General features: G+C 43.7%; 1 protein-coding gene across 9 annotated transcripts in view; it reads left to right on the top strand.

Annotated features, from left to right (window-relative positions):
• Positions 1–16,410, top strand: part of foxp1b (forkhead box P1b) — a 157,603-nt gene that overhangs the window by 57,967 nt on the left and 83,226 nt on the right. For all 9 annotated transcript variants that reach the window (XM_047582820.1, XM_047582822.1, XM_047582825.1 and 6 more), the window contains one exon: positions 14,877–15,046. In XM_047582820.1, coding sequence (XP_047438776.1) covers positions 14,888–15,046 — 159 coding nt within the window. In that variant the 5' untranslated portion in view covers positions 14,877–14,887. The remainder of the gene's footprint in view (positions 1–14,876; positions 15,047–16,410) is intronic.

The raw sequence follows: 16,410 nt of genomic DNA, 5'->3' as shown, positions 1-16,410 counted from the left end.
TGGAAGTGGCTGGTTTGTGATAAAACTTCAAGTTAGTGTTTTTGATTTTTCGATTTCGGCTCCAAAAATGCAGCAAGGCGACAGTGTTCCCCTCCAGCTGATGTCACAGAAGGGATTTATTTGTCCACTTACTCATGCTTATACTTACTCAGACAAATGAGGCGCGGCTGGAAAATGGTGCTAACATACAGTAGGTGAATGACACATACGGTAATAGGCTAACTATTAGCATGGGTGCTAACTCTTCTACAGAGTCTGGATCTTTCCTTGTCAGATGTTCATGCATAGCTGAGATGGTCCCATGGTTCAGCTTACAAATCGTGCATTTGACAGTTTTCTTGGTTGTTTCCAGTATGAAATGTTCCCAAACATTGGACCTTTGGGTTTTTGTTTTAGCGCCACTAGTGCTAAATTAGCTAGGGATTGATTCCCCCAAAGACTTTATAAACACCATTCTTTTAAATTGTCCTTGGAGCTTTGTAGCATGATGCATGAAAACTTGAGCTAGTTGGCACTACCAATCAAGTTAGCTGCTAGCGCACTAGCCAGTGCTAATTTGATTTTAATTCTCCCTGGACCGTACACATCCCCTTGTCCATGTGCACCCGCAGTGTTAAGAGCGAAGTAAGAGGGAACTACTAATTCGAGCTTGGTAGCGACTCACTCTAAAGGAATATTTTTACCATTAACTGACTTTTCGTAACTATCCGAGTCTGTCTGCGTGTTGTGGAGCAGATCCTGCTCCAGTTGAGCTGAGAAGAGTTAAATGAAAGTGAATACTGCAACACAGATGATGAGCTACGATAGCGTCGGCCCTTTCAGAGGTCAGCGCCGTCAGCGCGTGGGTCAGTAGCAAAAATGTGCACGTTAAGAGTTCAGCTAATTTAAACTCGATGAGGAAAAATTCAAAAGTAGTCGTACTTTCCGAAAGCGATTCATCCCCTGCTAGATCAGCTTAAAAAGAAATAGATTTTTTTAAATTTATTTATGAACCATCTGCACCATCTTGTTCTTCATTGTGTGTTTCAGTGAAGGTAATCGTAGCGTTTGAATGATTTCGTTGCAATGTTATTAGCTCAGACTGATCGACTGTGGACATTAGTGTGTTTAAAAGAAGGTTGATCAGTGGGTAAAGCAGAGACTAGTGAGGACGTAGCCTGAAAGGGAGAGAAAAACTGAAAGTCTATTTCTAACCAAATGTGGGTTTATTTATGTAATCGAATGAAAAAAGGTGGAGGCATTTTTTTTAACTGATATTTATTTACAACTTCTTCTTTTTTTTTTTTTTTTGCTCTGGTTTTAGCCTTGGCTCCTGCGTTGTTTTCATAAACAAAGTCTCTCTGGCGGGATAGAAAAAACACAGGGCTGCTCAGTGCACTGAAAACAGGAATGACAAACACCATTAGCTGAAAAATTTCCATCTCATTGCAACTATGTTATTGTTTACTTTACCATACACGTCCTAATATGGTTACCTCCCTGTCAAAGCGGGCCGGAGCAGAGCCGAGGGGCCCTCGCAGGGAGACGCTTTCAGCTGCCACTTAGACAATAAGAAACAAATGTCACAGCTCGGCAAAATAGCCGGGCTTTCACAGTCTAACAGTACTTGGCCTGCCGCGCTGCTTGGCTCAGGCTCCTGTGTGATATTTATCTGCTCTCCAGTGTTAGATGCCCTCACAATGTACTCCCTCCTCCTCCTCCCCCTCCTCCCCTTCTCTTCTTCTTCTTCTTCTTCTTGTCTTCCTTCTGTCTTTCTTTATTTGTCTCTATCTCCCCATCGATCTCTGTCCCCCGTCCCGGTGTTAGCTTATGTGTAGGTTGACTGATGGGCCTGTGTTTGCTGTGTTAAGTTATTTATCGGGGAGGCGGCGGGGGAGGGCAGGGAGCGGGGTGTTTGGAGTGGCTGTTGCCCTCCTCCTCCTCCTCCTCCTCCTCGTCCTCCTCCTCCCTGTGGCCGAGCAGAGGCCAGTTCAGCTGTAGGTCAAGCCCTGGACCGAAGCTCGCGCTCCCTTTAAACGGGGAAACATCCTGGCGATGCTTAGGTACCCGGACGAAACCGCAAACCCAGCAAAAGGCCGCGGACGGTGCTAGTTGTTAACTGTCATCAGTTGTGGTGGTAAACACCAATCTTTGGTGCAACTCAGATTGCCCATCACCTGAGAGCGCGTGCGCTATTATGCATTAAGGTCAGGTAACCTCACCACAGGGTAGTCCGCCTGTAGCTGGAAACAGGGCTCCTCTTTCAGATGCATGGGCTTTCTTTTCCCCAGTTGGTGGTGGAGGATGATGGCAGCCTCACCTCAATCCTAAAATCCTCACGTTTATGATATTTGCCCAGTATTATCTGTGCCTGTGGATGAATGGGAGGACGGAGCATGAGGAATGTAGAAGGTCAGGCTGCGTGATTTGCACAGTACAGAGCCATAGAATCCTTGGGAAAATACTTGGGCTGGGATCAAACAGACACCATGTGATATGTTCTTAACACTGACCTTTAAAGCAATGCATTTTAACAGCGGCTCTTTTGGCCAAATGATGCAGTAAATAAAAAAACAAACATGAGTTGAATGTTATTTTTTTTTTTAAATAAAAATGAAATAGTTTGCGCCCTTTTAAAGTATTTGTGCTTGTTTTGGTTTTGGGCACAAAATGATGCAGTCACGTGTAGTGAAAGGTTCTTTGAGGCTGTATCTTAATGAGTTTAATGAGAGGAGTTTCTCTTTGAATACCTTTGAATATCTGTTCTTTCTATCTGACTGGGAAAATACCTTCCCCGGTGACTCAGAGGGGCTTGAATATGTGACACGTAACCACAGAGAAGGGGGCTGCATAGAAGCGGTCAGATAATTCACTATCGATATGTTTCTGACACTTAGTTTTAACCTTGGTTCGGGAAAAACACTGCTCATTATTTTTCTTCAGTATTTGTTCAGGCCCAGCCATAATTTCCACTTCATTGCAGATATATTTTCTTGATAAGCTAATGCCCCTGACCTTTTATTATTTTTTTTTTTGTTTTTCCTCCACCTAAGGGGGAGAAAGACTATACCCTCTTTGACGTTAATGAACTTTGTGAAAGGTTTGTTTACTGGCTCCAAGGTCAGTTTCTGAGAAAGGCAGCAGGTTTTCTTGTAAACATATTTACAGCCAAAGATGTGTAAACATTGTAAATGTATACAGGTGCAGCAGCAGGGGCTGTACTGGCATTTTTTTTTTTTTTTTTCTTTCTCTCTTTCTTGCTGACCTTTCCCCCGCGACACGCGCGTAAATGCTCTCGTGTGCATATGTGTTTATTCCTGGAAGCATTTTGAAGCAATGTGCACACGGACAAAAAAAGAAAAACTCTTAGAAAGCGTAATGATGTGCTTACAATCTAAAGCTGATAGGGTGGGGGTGCTGCGAGAAGGAGAGGAGAGGCAGATAGCAAGGACTAGTGGGGGTATTAAATATGAATTAATGGAATGTTGCTCAGGCACATCTCTGGGTGTAGTGTAGTGTTGAAAAATAAAATTTATGTTGCCAGCTAGTAGCCGTGAAGGTGCATTTGGACTTAGTATCCTTTAATTAGAAGTGAGATATTAGCATTTCATAGGGCTTTATGCTGGGTGAGGGGATCGGCCGGCCACCGCGCCTTCATTAGCCGGCTTCTCTGTGTAATGAGTGCCGTCATTAGCTGATGGAGTGGATTTGCCCTAGCTCTACCTTGAAAGCCACATCTTCTACATACTCGCAAGGAATAAGGCCTTTTAATGGATTTCCTAATGAATAAAATAAGATGCTACTTCTTTAAAAATTTGAGTACATTTCTGATGATATACACCGCTAGCTGCTAGCTGCTGCCCCCTTTTTTTGTTACATTACAAGCCACAGGGGAGAGCACTCATAGGGAGAACAGTAGCTTCTTGCAAAAATTTAAAAGTACCATAAATGCAGATTTATAGGCGATGAAAGGATTTGCGTTAATCTGCGCATAAACAAGGTGCATGTGATCGCCGTGCACGTGTTCTCTTAGCAGCATATGCCAAAACTCACCGGGATTGTCAGGGAAAACGGCAGGACAGCTATTGGATAAAGCCAAATTATACGTGCGTCCGTGCAGCGAGTGTGTGCATGTTCAACAGTCAGTCAAGACAGTCGGAGCAGAGGTGTTTTTATGTGATATGGAAGCCTCCTTAAGCCTTTGGCTGCGGCTCCATTCTCAGAATCAGCCGTGAAGTGATTAGTATTTTATTGATGAGCTCCTGAAGTGGCAAGTGTGGGAAATTGGATCTTTGATCTCCTGGAGTTTGGGAAATATATCCTGAGTGTGTGGAGCTCTCCAGGTAAAACAGACCCATCTTACCAACACACACACACACACACATATATATATATATATCTACATCCACACACACACACACATATGCAGTCAGACGTGTAGTTTGGGAGGGATGTTCCTTCCCCCCTCTCCAAAACACATATTTGTTTTGGATGTTTTTCACTGAGAGTCTACACGGTGATTACAGATGTTCATTAACAAAATTGGGTATTTGTTTTAAACTTTAACCAATCACTTTGATATGCTAATTACAGTGTAATTTAATTTGAGCCCTGTAATGATGATGCTGTTATTATGGACATAAATGATGCAGTTAAGCTGAGAGTAATCTCATTTGCATACTGTACATGCCAGTAAATTAAGCCCTTTCCTGCGTTGCTTCAGCTTTAATTTTCCACTCCTTTTCACACAGCATCCCTCAGCCCCTGTGCCTAATAGCGAGCCAGCTTGTTTGATGTGGAGAGCCGCTTCCTCACACCGAATCTAGTCACAATATGTAACACATAAAGGCTCTCATTATAACTCTAAGTGCCCTTTTAAGAAGTTGGTATTAATAAGCAGGCAAGCTTTTGGTGCTTTGTAGTGATACACAAAAACAGTTTTGTCCCTCACCATAATCATCTTCAGCGCTCCTTAATCTGCATGTGAGGAATAAAAACCATCATGGCCGTTAGTAATGATGTGCCCGGGAATACTTAAAGAGCTGCTAATCAGATTGTATATGTCCTCCTCTGTGTGTGGATCACACGTCTCTTCAAAGACGTGATTGTATTTTGATATTCCCGCTTTGAAAAACAAGATGAATTGCATTTGCTTTTCTGACTTAACTAATTGAAATATATTGCCCTTTTTTTTTTTTGTATGTTTAGCACAAATTTTTTCTTTTTTTTTTTTTGATGTCCATATGAAAGAGGCATATTTGTGACGGAGGGACGCGGCTGGCCTTGATAAAAAGCTCCCGTGTCTTCATTAGAGAAGCAGCACCTCATGGTGTCTGATTGTCTGATGTTTGCAGCGAGAAGGTAAACATGTTTGTCGTACTGGGGTGTATTTATGCTGATCAAACATGTGCGATGGGCCACGGTGAATGTTAAGGACTTTGGCTCAACAGCTCTGTGAACGCTCTCTAAACCTCCCCCCTTCCCCACCCCACCCCCCTCCCCTCTGCACCGCCTGCTGGCTGGAAAAGCACAGTCCGACTTTGCGTGGTGAAGGTGGGTTAGGAGGCTGCTTTATGGACTTTAACACTGACAATACAATTGCCCTTCACTGAGAATGCGCCTCCATTTTTGCACCATAAAGAATATTATTTTTCTGCCAGCCAATTTTCTCTGTTAGCCTCTAATTGGCTACATAAATCTCGGCCGTTGGGGGGTGAGAAATGTTGCGGTGTCACACAGTGTAATCTTCACCCTTATTTACCAATTCATTAAGATTCATTGATGCAGGATCGGTGAGAGGAAATGACAACATAAATCAGACCTCCAACATAATGACCCTAATCAGTTGGGAATTGCAGAAAATGTCATGATGAACTATGTCCCTGTATTAGTGCCACTGTACGTTGTCATTGTGCTGCTTTATGAGTGGGACGCATCATCCTGACATGGGCTGTATTTAACAAACAAAAAAAAAATAAAAATAAAATAATAATAATAAAAAAGAGAGAGTTGTTAAAACCTGATTCCATTAAAAGCCAGAAATTCATGTAAGGTCTTTTGGTATTTAGCCCTTCGCCCTTTATCTTCAATTTAACTGCTCAGTGGAACGCACAGACGCTCTCCCCTTTTTAACCCTCTCTCTGGGAAGCTGCTTGTCGGGGTTAAACGACCCCGGCAACGCAACGAGGTACAATCGCTTTCCTTCGCGAGCGGCAGGGAGGGGTCAGCGGGTAAAAACCACTCCCATAGCCGCAGAAGTGAATCATACGCCTTGTAGCAACTTGCTCTGGAGATACTTAAGACTCGAGAAAATGTGTAATTATTTGTCGGTTATGTTATAATAACACGCGTCTTTGTAAATGCCTCTGAAGAGAATAAGACGGAGACACCTTGTCTTCAGTGAACTAGCACAAGTCATGCCAGACCGTCGAGTTTCCTCCAGTTATCATGAGAGGAAACATAATAAATGCCTCCACCACAGCTGATGACTTACTCGACAGTAATTAGCAGCTTACTGCGTGTGCAGAGATGTGGTTTACCACAGGTCTGTCTCAATGATTTAACAGAACTGCGAAGCTTCCCCCCCCCCCCCCACACACACACAAAAAAAAAATAAATTATTAGGCTACACGTTCACAAAGAAAGAGTGCACTCGAGTGAGTTGACACCCCTCCTCCCCATCTTAAGAGAAAAGAGAGAAAGAAAAAAGCAGCAATCCTAATAATATTGTCCTTTCTCTTCCGTGCATATGTCACGTAATATTAATTAGACAAGTTCGTTAAGGCTAACCTTGGTTTTCCCAGGAAAATGCATCTGACACATTTCCTCTGCGCACGTTCGCCTGGGAGCAGCCCTTACACGGATTCTAGTAAAAATGATTAAAAATATATGACACACTTTAAGTAATGTTAAAACAATAAGTGCTTTCGCAGCTCCCATAGGATGTTGATGGACTGGAGTTGTGTTTTTCTTTGGCTACGCATGCTCGACAGGTCTAATTGGTAAGATGAGCTGGAGGGAAGCAACGCTTGCGTTTTTTTTTTTTTTTTTTTTTTTGCCCATGCATTGCGCCTGTGGTCAGAAAAAGCCCCCCCCCCCTCACCCCCTCACCCCCTCCATCGCCCCCCCTCGTCTCCTGGTGTCTGTCCTCTCGCTGTAGTGTTAATGGGCATGAGCCACATGTGAGCGAGATTATCAAAGTCAAATGAAGGAGAGTCGCTGAGAAAATGTGTGGCGAACCACTCCTAAAAGAGGCTCCACATCCCAGAATTACTATTCCATTCATGCACAACCAGATTTAAACTCATTAGACTTCTCTATTTACTTAGTCTCCATCGGCCCTAGTTGTACTAAAAATACCATGGCCTGCCTTACTTTGGCACATTCCGTCATTGTCTGTGCACAGCAGGCCTTTACTCCGAGGTGCTTCTCGGATGGCTCCACGCGAAGAGACAAACTGGTTTGTGTATTTTCTGAAATTATGGATCTACTCAGATTCTCCGCTGGAGTCTGTCTTCTAGTGCCCTTCTTATTGTTAATTTATCTGAGCTTGTAGCGTGATAATAAGTTGATATTCAACCGCTGCCTGGATGTTAAGCTCCTCTCCTCTCCTCTCCTCGTGGTGTAGTAATAGGTTTGGATCTGGATTTCATGCAAGAGGATCCCGTTGCAGTCGTCTCGATGTGTTATAAATATGTGTTTTGCTCATATTTTATGCCTTCTTTGCATGGGGGATACGGGGGCCTGTTTCTAAATTATATCAGGATGGGAAAGATTCTGGGAAGCAGGAGCGTCACACAGCTCTGCAGATGGTGTTGTTAGCGTTTCACATCCATGGTCAAGGTGACGTGTGCAACTTGAAAGTCTCCACTACACATTATCTGCCTTATTGTGATCACTTATTCTTAACGTAACAAGGGTGGAGCACCTCATAATATCTCATAAAACCCGAACGCTTTGATTTTCCTCTCCTCTAATCTCTTTTTGTCCGTGCACACCCTGATGCGTGTAGTGTCAGGTGTTGGAGCCCTCAGACGTCCTTTTGTTGTTTCCACAAACCCGGTTACTGAATAATTGAATGAGGTAAATGTTTAACATGTTTTTACAAGTTCTTCTTCTCGCCGTGCTGTTGTGAGGAGCCACTGTTTGTTGTCTCTGGAAGAAACACTCGCTCCACGGTGATGCGTTTCCATAGGAGACCACCCTCCACCCTCCGCTGCCCATCTTGTTCTCATTCACGGCGGCTCGCCAGCAGCTGCAACGAACCCGACTGACGCACCTTCAAATGTCAGAAGAATGGCTGTTTGTTTATCGCGACTTATGCCTTCATGTTTATTCTAGTCAAAGCTGCATTTGCACCAAAAAAAAAAAGAATAATAAAAAAAGAAAAAAGCACGGCCCCTTCTTCTCCTTCTCCTTCGAGAGCTTGTTTACACGGCGTCTGCCCCGAGTGTCACCTAGGAAATCGGGCCGATCATTCCACCTGGTTAATATTAAATGGCTCCTGCAAGGAGATGTGTTTGTTCATAAACACAACCCCTGCTCCTCCTGTTTACTGTAGCCATGGCAGCAATCACTTATTAAACAAACAGCCGCTCTGTTTGCCAGCGTGAGTGGTCGACTTACGCCCCGCACAAGGTCTGGGAAGAACTTGGAAAACACGTCTTTTGTCTCGTGTGGTTCTATGATCTAGTTTTTTTTTTTTTTTTTTCAATGGGGACATTACTTGCAGGGATTGGGTGAGGCGTGTGGAACTTCTGTATTGTCACAGTAGTCTGGAGATACGCTTTGCTTATCTGTGACGTGGTTGAAGTGGCTGACAAGATTACATGGTTGTTTGGTCTGACTGTGAAGTCTCCCTTGGCAGAATGTCATCCCGGCCGGAGAATCGTAGCTTGAGCGACTTTTTTTTTTTTTTAACGGAGCTGCTTGGAAAGATGTGAAAGTGCGTGGGGCTACAGTTTTGAAATGTCTTAAGAGGCAGTGGAATGTTTTCAAGAGACGGATCCTCAGGTTGTTATCAGCGATGAGGACGGTGATAATGGATTATTTAACATGCAGCTTGTGTTTGTCTTTTGGCTTCTCCCTAGAATCAGAAGCCAAAATACAGGAAAACATGAGAAACCTTGAGAAGCGCTCTGTTGTTGCGCCTCTGCTACGCGCCGATGTGTTGTCTAGTCTGGCAACCGAGCTGAACCTAAACAGCTCTAAAGCGAACCTCTCCCCATTGTCTCCTCCTCCTTCATGTGTCTTTATCTCCCGCCCAAGAAATGTTGTGCTTTTGTTGTGTGCTTGTGTAAACAAGGGCTGTGTGAGAACTCGGCAGAATCGAAGCAGGTGGCCGCTGAGGCTTTACTGTCATGAGCATTAAAGAAAAACAGAACATGGAGAAGGGTCAAAGCACAGCTGCGCGAAGCCGACCCTACCTTGAATCGACTGCTGACTTGTTTGAGCTGTTGAATTCCAGGCAAGCATGACAGGGGGACAGGCATTAGGTTTCCAGCTGGGGGTGGGAGCGGAGGGGAGGGGGTGGGGGTGTAGGTGGAGCGGGGTTGATGAGCTCTGGCCGCCGGCTGTTCTTAACCTTCAACCTGCCTGGTCAGGTGGGAGGCACACGTGACTAGAAACCCATGTTTGAGGCAGCGAAAACAAAACAAACTGTAAGCAAACAGAAACTCTGACCTTTTTTTTTTTTTTTTTTATTGCCCAGTGTTTGTTCCAAACACTTGTTTTGTTTTGCAAGCACCTCGCCCCTAAAGAACAGACACATCTAATAATCAACAGTGCAGCCAGTACTTTTTTGGACAAAACGCTGCCTTGTTTTGATCTCCTGGAATTTCCATTATTTTGATTCCTTTTCTTTAACCCCCACGAGTCTGTGATGACTCTGGTGTGATCTGATCGTGTGGTGTTTTCAAAGAGGCGTAGCAAAAAAAAAGAACAACAACAAAAAAAAAAAACAGCCTAGCTGCTGTCAGCTTCACCCGAAACTGCGGTTTTGAAACTCTGTCCCAGTTTTTGTTTGACGTTGATAGGCCGTGTAAAACCATATATGTGTTGAGTTTTAATTTGGTAGTGGTAAAAATGTTTATCTGAATAAAGAAGTCGTCACTTTTCTAGGGATGGGTGATAAATGTTGCCATTATGGCGATATAAACGATATAAATCACGATAAAATAGTTTAACTCTAATCCCTGTTTTTGACTCTGTCTGTCTGTACATTCTGTCTTGACACTGACCAGTTAAAGTCGAATAAGCTGCTTAACTCCAGGTTTAAGTAGAACATTGTGGAGAAAACTGTAGTGACTAATCAGACTGAAATGAGTGAAAACAGCAACATATCTTCTACCATCTTTCCATCGATGGCTTTGTTTTTGTGGAACAGACTAACTGAATGTGTTCATTGGCTTCTTAGTTCTTTTTTTTTTAATTATTATTTATTTTTAATTTACTGTAAAGTGACCAGATTTCTGAAATGAAATCCAGGGACATTTACAGCAGAAGATAATTTTTTTTTTTTTTTTAATGTTGAATGAAGAAGAAACACAGTCAATTACAGTTTCATTTATTTTGACATATTTATTCATATTTAGACATATTTAACCTCCTGAGACCCTGCGTCCTCATATGGGGACGTTAAGTTTTAGGTTGGTGGCAGATTATTCTGCTTCGTTTAAACTTTTATCCTCATAACTAGATACTAGTCGGTGTAAAAACATGATGCAACAAGATACAAAACCTCATCAAATTTTATTTGTTTATTTATGCTTATTAACTTTTCTAGTTTAATATGACAAACAAATTCTATCAATAGTAATGAACCATAACGTTGTTAATTAGCAAGTACTCGATTGAGGACATTGAGACGTTGCAATTCTGTTCAAAGAAGAAATTTAACAGTTTTATATTTTGTACTTTATTATAATAATATTGAAGTAGTGAAATAATCCATGTGGCTGCACACGATTTCCAGTTCAGAGACGTTTGCTTAGTTTGTATAGTTCTTAGGTTCGACTAATCCCAAATAACGTCTGCAATGTCAACAGCAGCGAGACCAGCTACCGTAATAACTGTTGCTCTAGTCTGCGTGCAACAGTTTTTTTTCTCATTCATAAAAAGCTAAAATTGGGGACAGCTTTAGTCGGGGGACAGGTCATCCAAAATGGTGACTGTCTCCAGAAATCGGGGACGCCTGGTCCCCCTAATTTACCAGAGGATGTGGCTGATTTCTTTGTCCTGACTCATTTATTTGCTGGCTCTCTACTCGTCGTACTCCGGCTTGTGGTTGTACTTGAGGCGGTGGAATAAATTTGTTGTGTTGCTACCCTTAGCCATTATCTTTTTTTATCCAAAGTTTGTTCCACATCCAGCTTCTGATATCTGAAGCAGCTCCACATCATTGATGAGGAGCCTCGTTTAGCCACAGGTGAGCTACGAGGACGTCGCACGCGCCTACGTCATCAACTTGCGAATATCACATTTGTTTTTGGCGGTATATCGTGTACGATAAGTTATCGTGCATTTCTACATTTTACTAAACAGAAAAAAGTGTGGAGAAGATCGAGAGTAAAGTTAAATATCTAGGAAAGATTGATCAGGGGTGAAATAATACACACAGAGATGGGTAAATGTCTTTTTGCCATATTTTTATTTCTCTATGTTACCTTTTTTCCTCTTGTAATATTACTCCTTATAAATTGTGCATGATTCTAGGAAACCATTTTCTTCTCTATCCATCACATGCATATGAACAATAACCTGAAAAATCTCTATGTTTTATGTTTTTGCACATTATTGCCATGCACATGTAGAGTGATGAGAAAGAAACGACTGTTTGGGGCTGCGAAGCCCTGGTGGAGCTCTGTAGGATCCTGCACATAAGTTTGTTAATCTTAGTTTTAAGGGAAATATTTGTGAATGTTTGTATTTATTATGTGGTAAATATTCAGAAAAAAGAAGAAAAAGTCCACTCTATTAATTATGAGAAGGATTTATTTTTTGACGTCTCCTTTTGGGTCATGAACACATACGTCTTCAGCCCCAGTAACTACAGCCCCTTGAAGCAGGACACTTGACCCATAATTATGGCTGCAATTGTATAAATGGAACGGATGGAAAATCTTAATTTTTTTTTCTTTTGAGTCATCACATACAAGAATATCCCAGGAGCAAAAAAAAAAAAAAAAAAGATAAACAAACGCTAGTCACGTGGTGGAGTGATGACGATGGTGCCCCTGCCTCCCCCTCCCCCTTCCCCCCCCCCCCCCCCCCCTCCCCGTGCTTCACAGATTAACTCTGTTATCAGCACAACTCTCTAATAAGGCTCTTTCCTATCTGCTTGATATTTATGATGGATAATGCCCATTTTCCATTTTCTTTTTTTTTTCTTTCCTCCAATTTTTTTTTTTTCCCCACTCGTGATATTGCAGCTTTGAATTATTCTGTGGTAAAAATTAATGAGAAAGTAGATTTATGGGTTTCATTTGTTTGTCAATTCGAAAATTAATTGGGTGTTAATTTTAGCCATCCCCTCATCAGTGCCGGTTCCAAGCATGCGCGCATTACTTTGCATTCATTGTAGCCCTTCTCTCCTTTATTGTGGGTCACTAGTTTTGCATACATTAAAATAGCCCCGCGGCTCATTCTCTTGATTACTTTTGGAGACGCCATGCATTTGGAAATTTACGCCTTTCCGTTACAATTATGAAAATTCTGCGTGGAATGACAGTGCATGTATAATAGCCATTACTTCCCCCCTTTTATGTAGCCTTACAAAAAAAAAAAAAAAAGAAAGGAAAAAAAAGAATGAAGGCGCTATTTTTTTTCCTGCATGTGGAAAAATGAGTTTTATTTGAAAAATAAGTGTGGCTGAATAACGTCAGCACATGGTTTATTTTAAATGGCATTTAATTTAGGCCCGAGAATGTGTGCTTCTAATTGCTGCCTCAGAAAGGGGAGCTGGTGCGAGTAAGGGCCTGTAGATGGAGTCTTGGCTGGCCGCGTCCCATCCCACAGTATTTCTCTTGCTCGCTCCTTGTTTAGAAAATCCCATTATGGAGGGAGGCCGTGCCAGACTGGAGGGGTGAGCCGGGTCAACATCTGTCTGGAGGGAGAGGGGGGCCGGCTCTAGCCCCGGCCCAGAGAACGGGGCCTGTAGGCTGGGCCCAAGCTGCTCAGACAGGCCCCTGAGTGTGGGGGCGTAGTGACACACAACTGAACCAGCACAGGCCACAGTGTCAGATGACTCATTCAGTCATGCTTGTTGCACGGAGGGCTTCTACAAGAGAGGAGATGTAAACCATAGTGCACTTGGGTTTGATTTTTGTTCTGGTACTGTTTTAGCTCCTCATGGCCTAAAACAGCTACTTATGGCAGTGATCTGGGAGACTGTTGCTGAGAACTAGGATCTGAAATAAATAGCAGAGATGCTTATAGTGCTGTTTATTTTTAAAATGAAAGAAAAAAAAAAGAGAGGAAAAAAAATACGCCCATGTCTAGATTATTATCTCACCTCTGCTCTGTAAATATTCTTATGTGACAAGTTGTCAACCTCAATTTCCTATCTGTCAGTCTGAGTGTGTGTCCCCGTGGTGTCCGGGTGTGCGCCTGCATCTTGTTTAGATCCCATCTCTGGAGACCCCCGAGCCTCTGTACCTGAGCCGATACATAAAACCCCACGCCGGCCCCGCTATTACACGCCTTGAATGCAACACCGTAAATCTGCATTTAGTTTCATTTTCACATTCTTTCAGGAGGAAGCCCGGTGTTTTAAAGGCATTTATTCTGCTTCATATAAATAATTAATCAGCCATGTTAATTCGCTTCTGCCCGGCTTGGTCAGCTTCATTAACTGCCCTGGAATTGGGAGGCTAGACGCTTTGCGCCGATGGGGCCTGTGACCGGCGCACAATAGCTGTAAATCATTTCACTGATTTGAGGTATACAGGCGCAGATATGCACCAGTGTCACTGGCACATATCCCCAGAGAGACCGGGTGGTGGTGGTGGGTGGGGGGGCGCCATGTCTGTCTGCCTCTTGTGTATCCAGAAACAGAACAGGGGACAAAAAGTGTAAACAAATAGCTGCGCATTCACATTTAACGCTGATTACTTCTGCCATATTTTTACATAAAGCGTGCGATGGCACTCACAACGACTCTGCTAGTATTTGTGTGTTGTATTGCGTTAGATTGAGTTATGAAAAATACAGTTTTTCCCCCGCTCAGAGGGGCTTATTTATATTCAGATCTGCATTTTAGTGTTAATTGAGCACCCCTCAAGGATTTGACTGTTTTTGCTCGGCCTCATATTGGATGTTTCTCATGGAGATCCTTTGGCAGGCCTCACGCAGTCGCCCTGTTTCCCATTAAAAAGCCATTCTGCCGTGGTTCTTCTGGGAGCCATGCAAGTAAATATATCCATTTCCATAGAAAGTGTTTTGTTTTGGAGGTCCAGTGTTTTCTTGGGCTCCTCTGCTCTCACTCGGCTCAGGTTGGGTTCCTCTCGGATGTGAGCTGGACCCCAACCCCTCCGCTGCACCTCTCCTCCGCATATACCCTATACTGGAGAACGCAAACAAAACTCCAGTCCCTCTCACTCTTCTCCTGCTCAGCGTGGACTTCATCTGCAAAAGATCTGCACCAAAAAAACAAGAGGAGCAGTTCTGCTCTTGTGTGTGTGTGTTTGCCTCATTGCATATGCTACAAGCAAACAAACAAAAGACAGGGAAGCACAAACCATCAGGGAAACCTGCAATAAAAGTGAAATTGTGTGGGAAGGATATGACAGATGTTTATAGTTTGGCCCACAGTTGAAATGCGACCTCATTGCTGTGTGTTTTAACAGCTGTTCCTCTCCGTCTCTGTCCCTGTTTTCTCCTTTTTCTGCGCCTTCTCTCAGGTTTTTAAGTCATGATGCAAGAATCTGGGACGGAGGCGACGAGCAACGGACCAGCCAATCAAAATGGAGGAGCGAGCGTGGAGGGTGTTTCCAGGGAGGGGCGACCCAAAAGTGCCACGCCGTCGGTGGAGGTGACTGCAGCCGACTTCTTGCATCTCCAACAGCACCAGGTAGACCGGTCCCCCTTCCCTCACCTGTCTTCACGTTGTTACGCCGTGTCAACAGCAGGGCCAGGCCGCCTCTTAAAGTGCCACTTAATATTTCATTTCTCCTCAAAGTACATCCCACACATAAACACATTATTATTATTATTTATGTATATTGAGGCCCTTTTTGAATATTTAAAGAAGGAGAAGTGCTCTCTCCTCCTGTGTGATTGTGTTTGGTTGTGGACGTGTTTATCATGGCATCTGCATTTCTCTGAAATATTTATCACGATGTTCCGACATATTTTAAGTGTGTAGGTGCCGCAGGATTTTGTAGACAGTTAAGAAACGGCGACGTCCAATGGGATGGCGGCATCCTCCTGCAGCTCGCCGTAAAAACACACCTCACACTCACATCTGATGCCACACTCTGCCGCGTCGGCCAATGAGGTGCGGAGACGCACGGCGGCGTTATCGTCACCGGAGCCGAAACATTTTCACCGCCTCAGACTTGAGGCAAACAGACAAGCTCTTTCTGTTGGTGTCAGCGTTATGTGTGGCACACGACAGCGTGTTTAAGGAAACAACGTTGAAAAGATCAGTGTGTCTTCTGCTATCTCGCTCTATCCGACAGCACAACTAGGGTTGTTGTCAGGAGCTGTTTGGTGATGATGCGCAGGCTCCGCGCCGCTGTGTGTTGTCACAGCACATCCATCAGAGTTCGTACGGGGATGGGAAACAGCGTTTGCGGCGTGGAGCATGGAGGGGGGGAGATATGGAACTGTAGCACACAGAGATGGTCTGAGCTAAGATTTATCTTCTTTCAGCAGAATCACCCCGGTTTTATAGTTATAGCGATGTGATGTCAGAGAAGATGATGGTGATGATGATGTACTTGAAGCAGTGCACTGGTCAGAAACGTTACGACCACCTTCCTCTTATACGTGTAGGAGAACAGAGAACATGGGCCGTCTGAGGGTGTTGAATGTTGTTAAAGAGGGGGGGTCCTGTGGTGGATCATCCCACAGATACTTGATCAGTTTGGGATCTAATGAATTTGGAGGCCAGGTCAACACCTTGTGCTGTTCTTCATGTTGTTTTGAGTTGTTCCTAAAGCATTTTTCTGGTCTGGGTCTGGGTCTGGGTCTGGTCTGGGTCTGGGTCTGGGTCTGGGTCTGGTCTGGGTCTGGGTCTGGGTCTGGTCTGGGTCTGGTCTGGTCTGGTCTGGGTCTGGTCTGGGTCTGGTCTGGTCTGGTCTGGTCTGGTCTGGTCTGGTCTGGTCTGGTCTGGTCTGGTCTGGTCTGGTCTGGTGATCCGCTCCATTTACCTCAGAGGGCAGAATTCGGCACTGGGAATGACATCACACCTGAGTTATTGGCATTCCAGTT

This window comes from Mugil cephalus, chromosome 4, assembly GCF_022458985.1.
Source record: "Mugil cephalus isolate CIBA_MC_2020 chromosome 4, CIBA_Mcephalus_1.1, whole genome shotgun sequence".
Lineage (NCBI taxonomy): Eukaryota > Metazoa > Chordata > Actinopteri > Mugiliformes > Mugilidae > Mugil > Mugil cephalus.
Note: the sequence above shows the minus strand (reverse complement) of the source record. Positions and strands in the feature narration are given on the sequence as shown.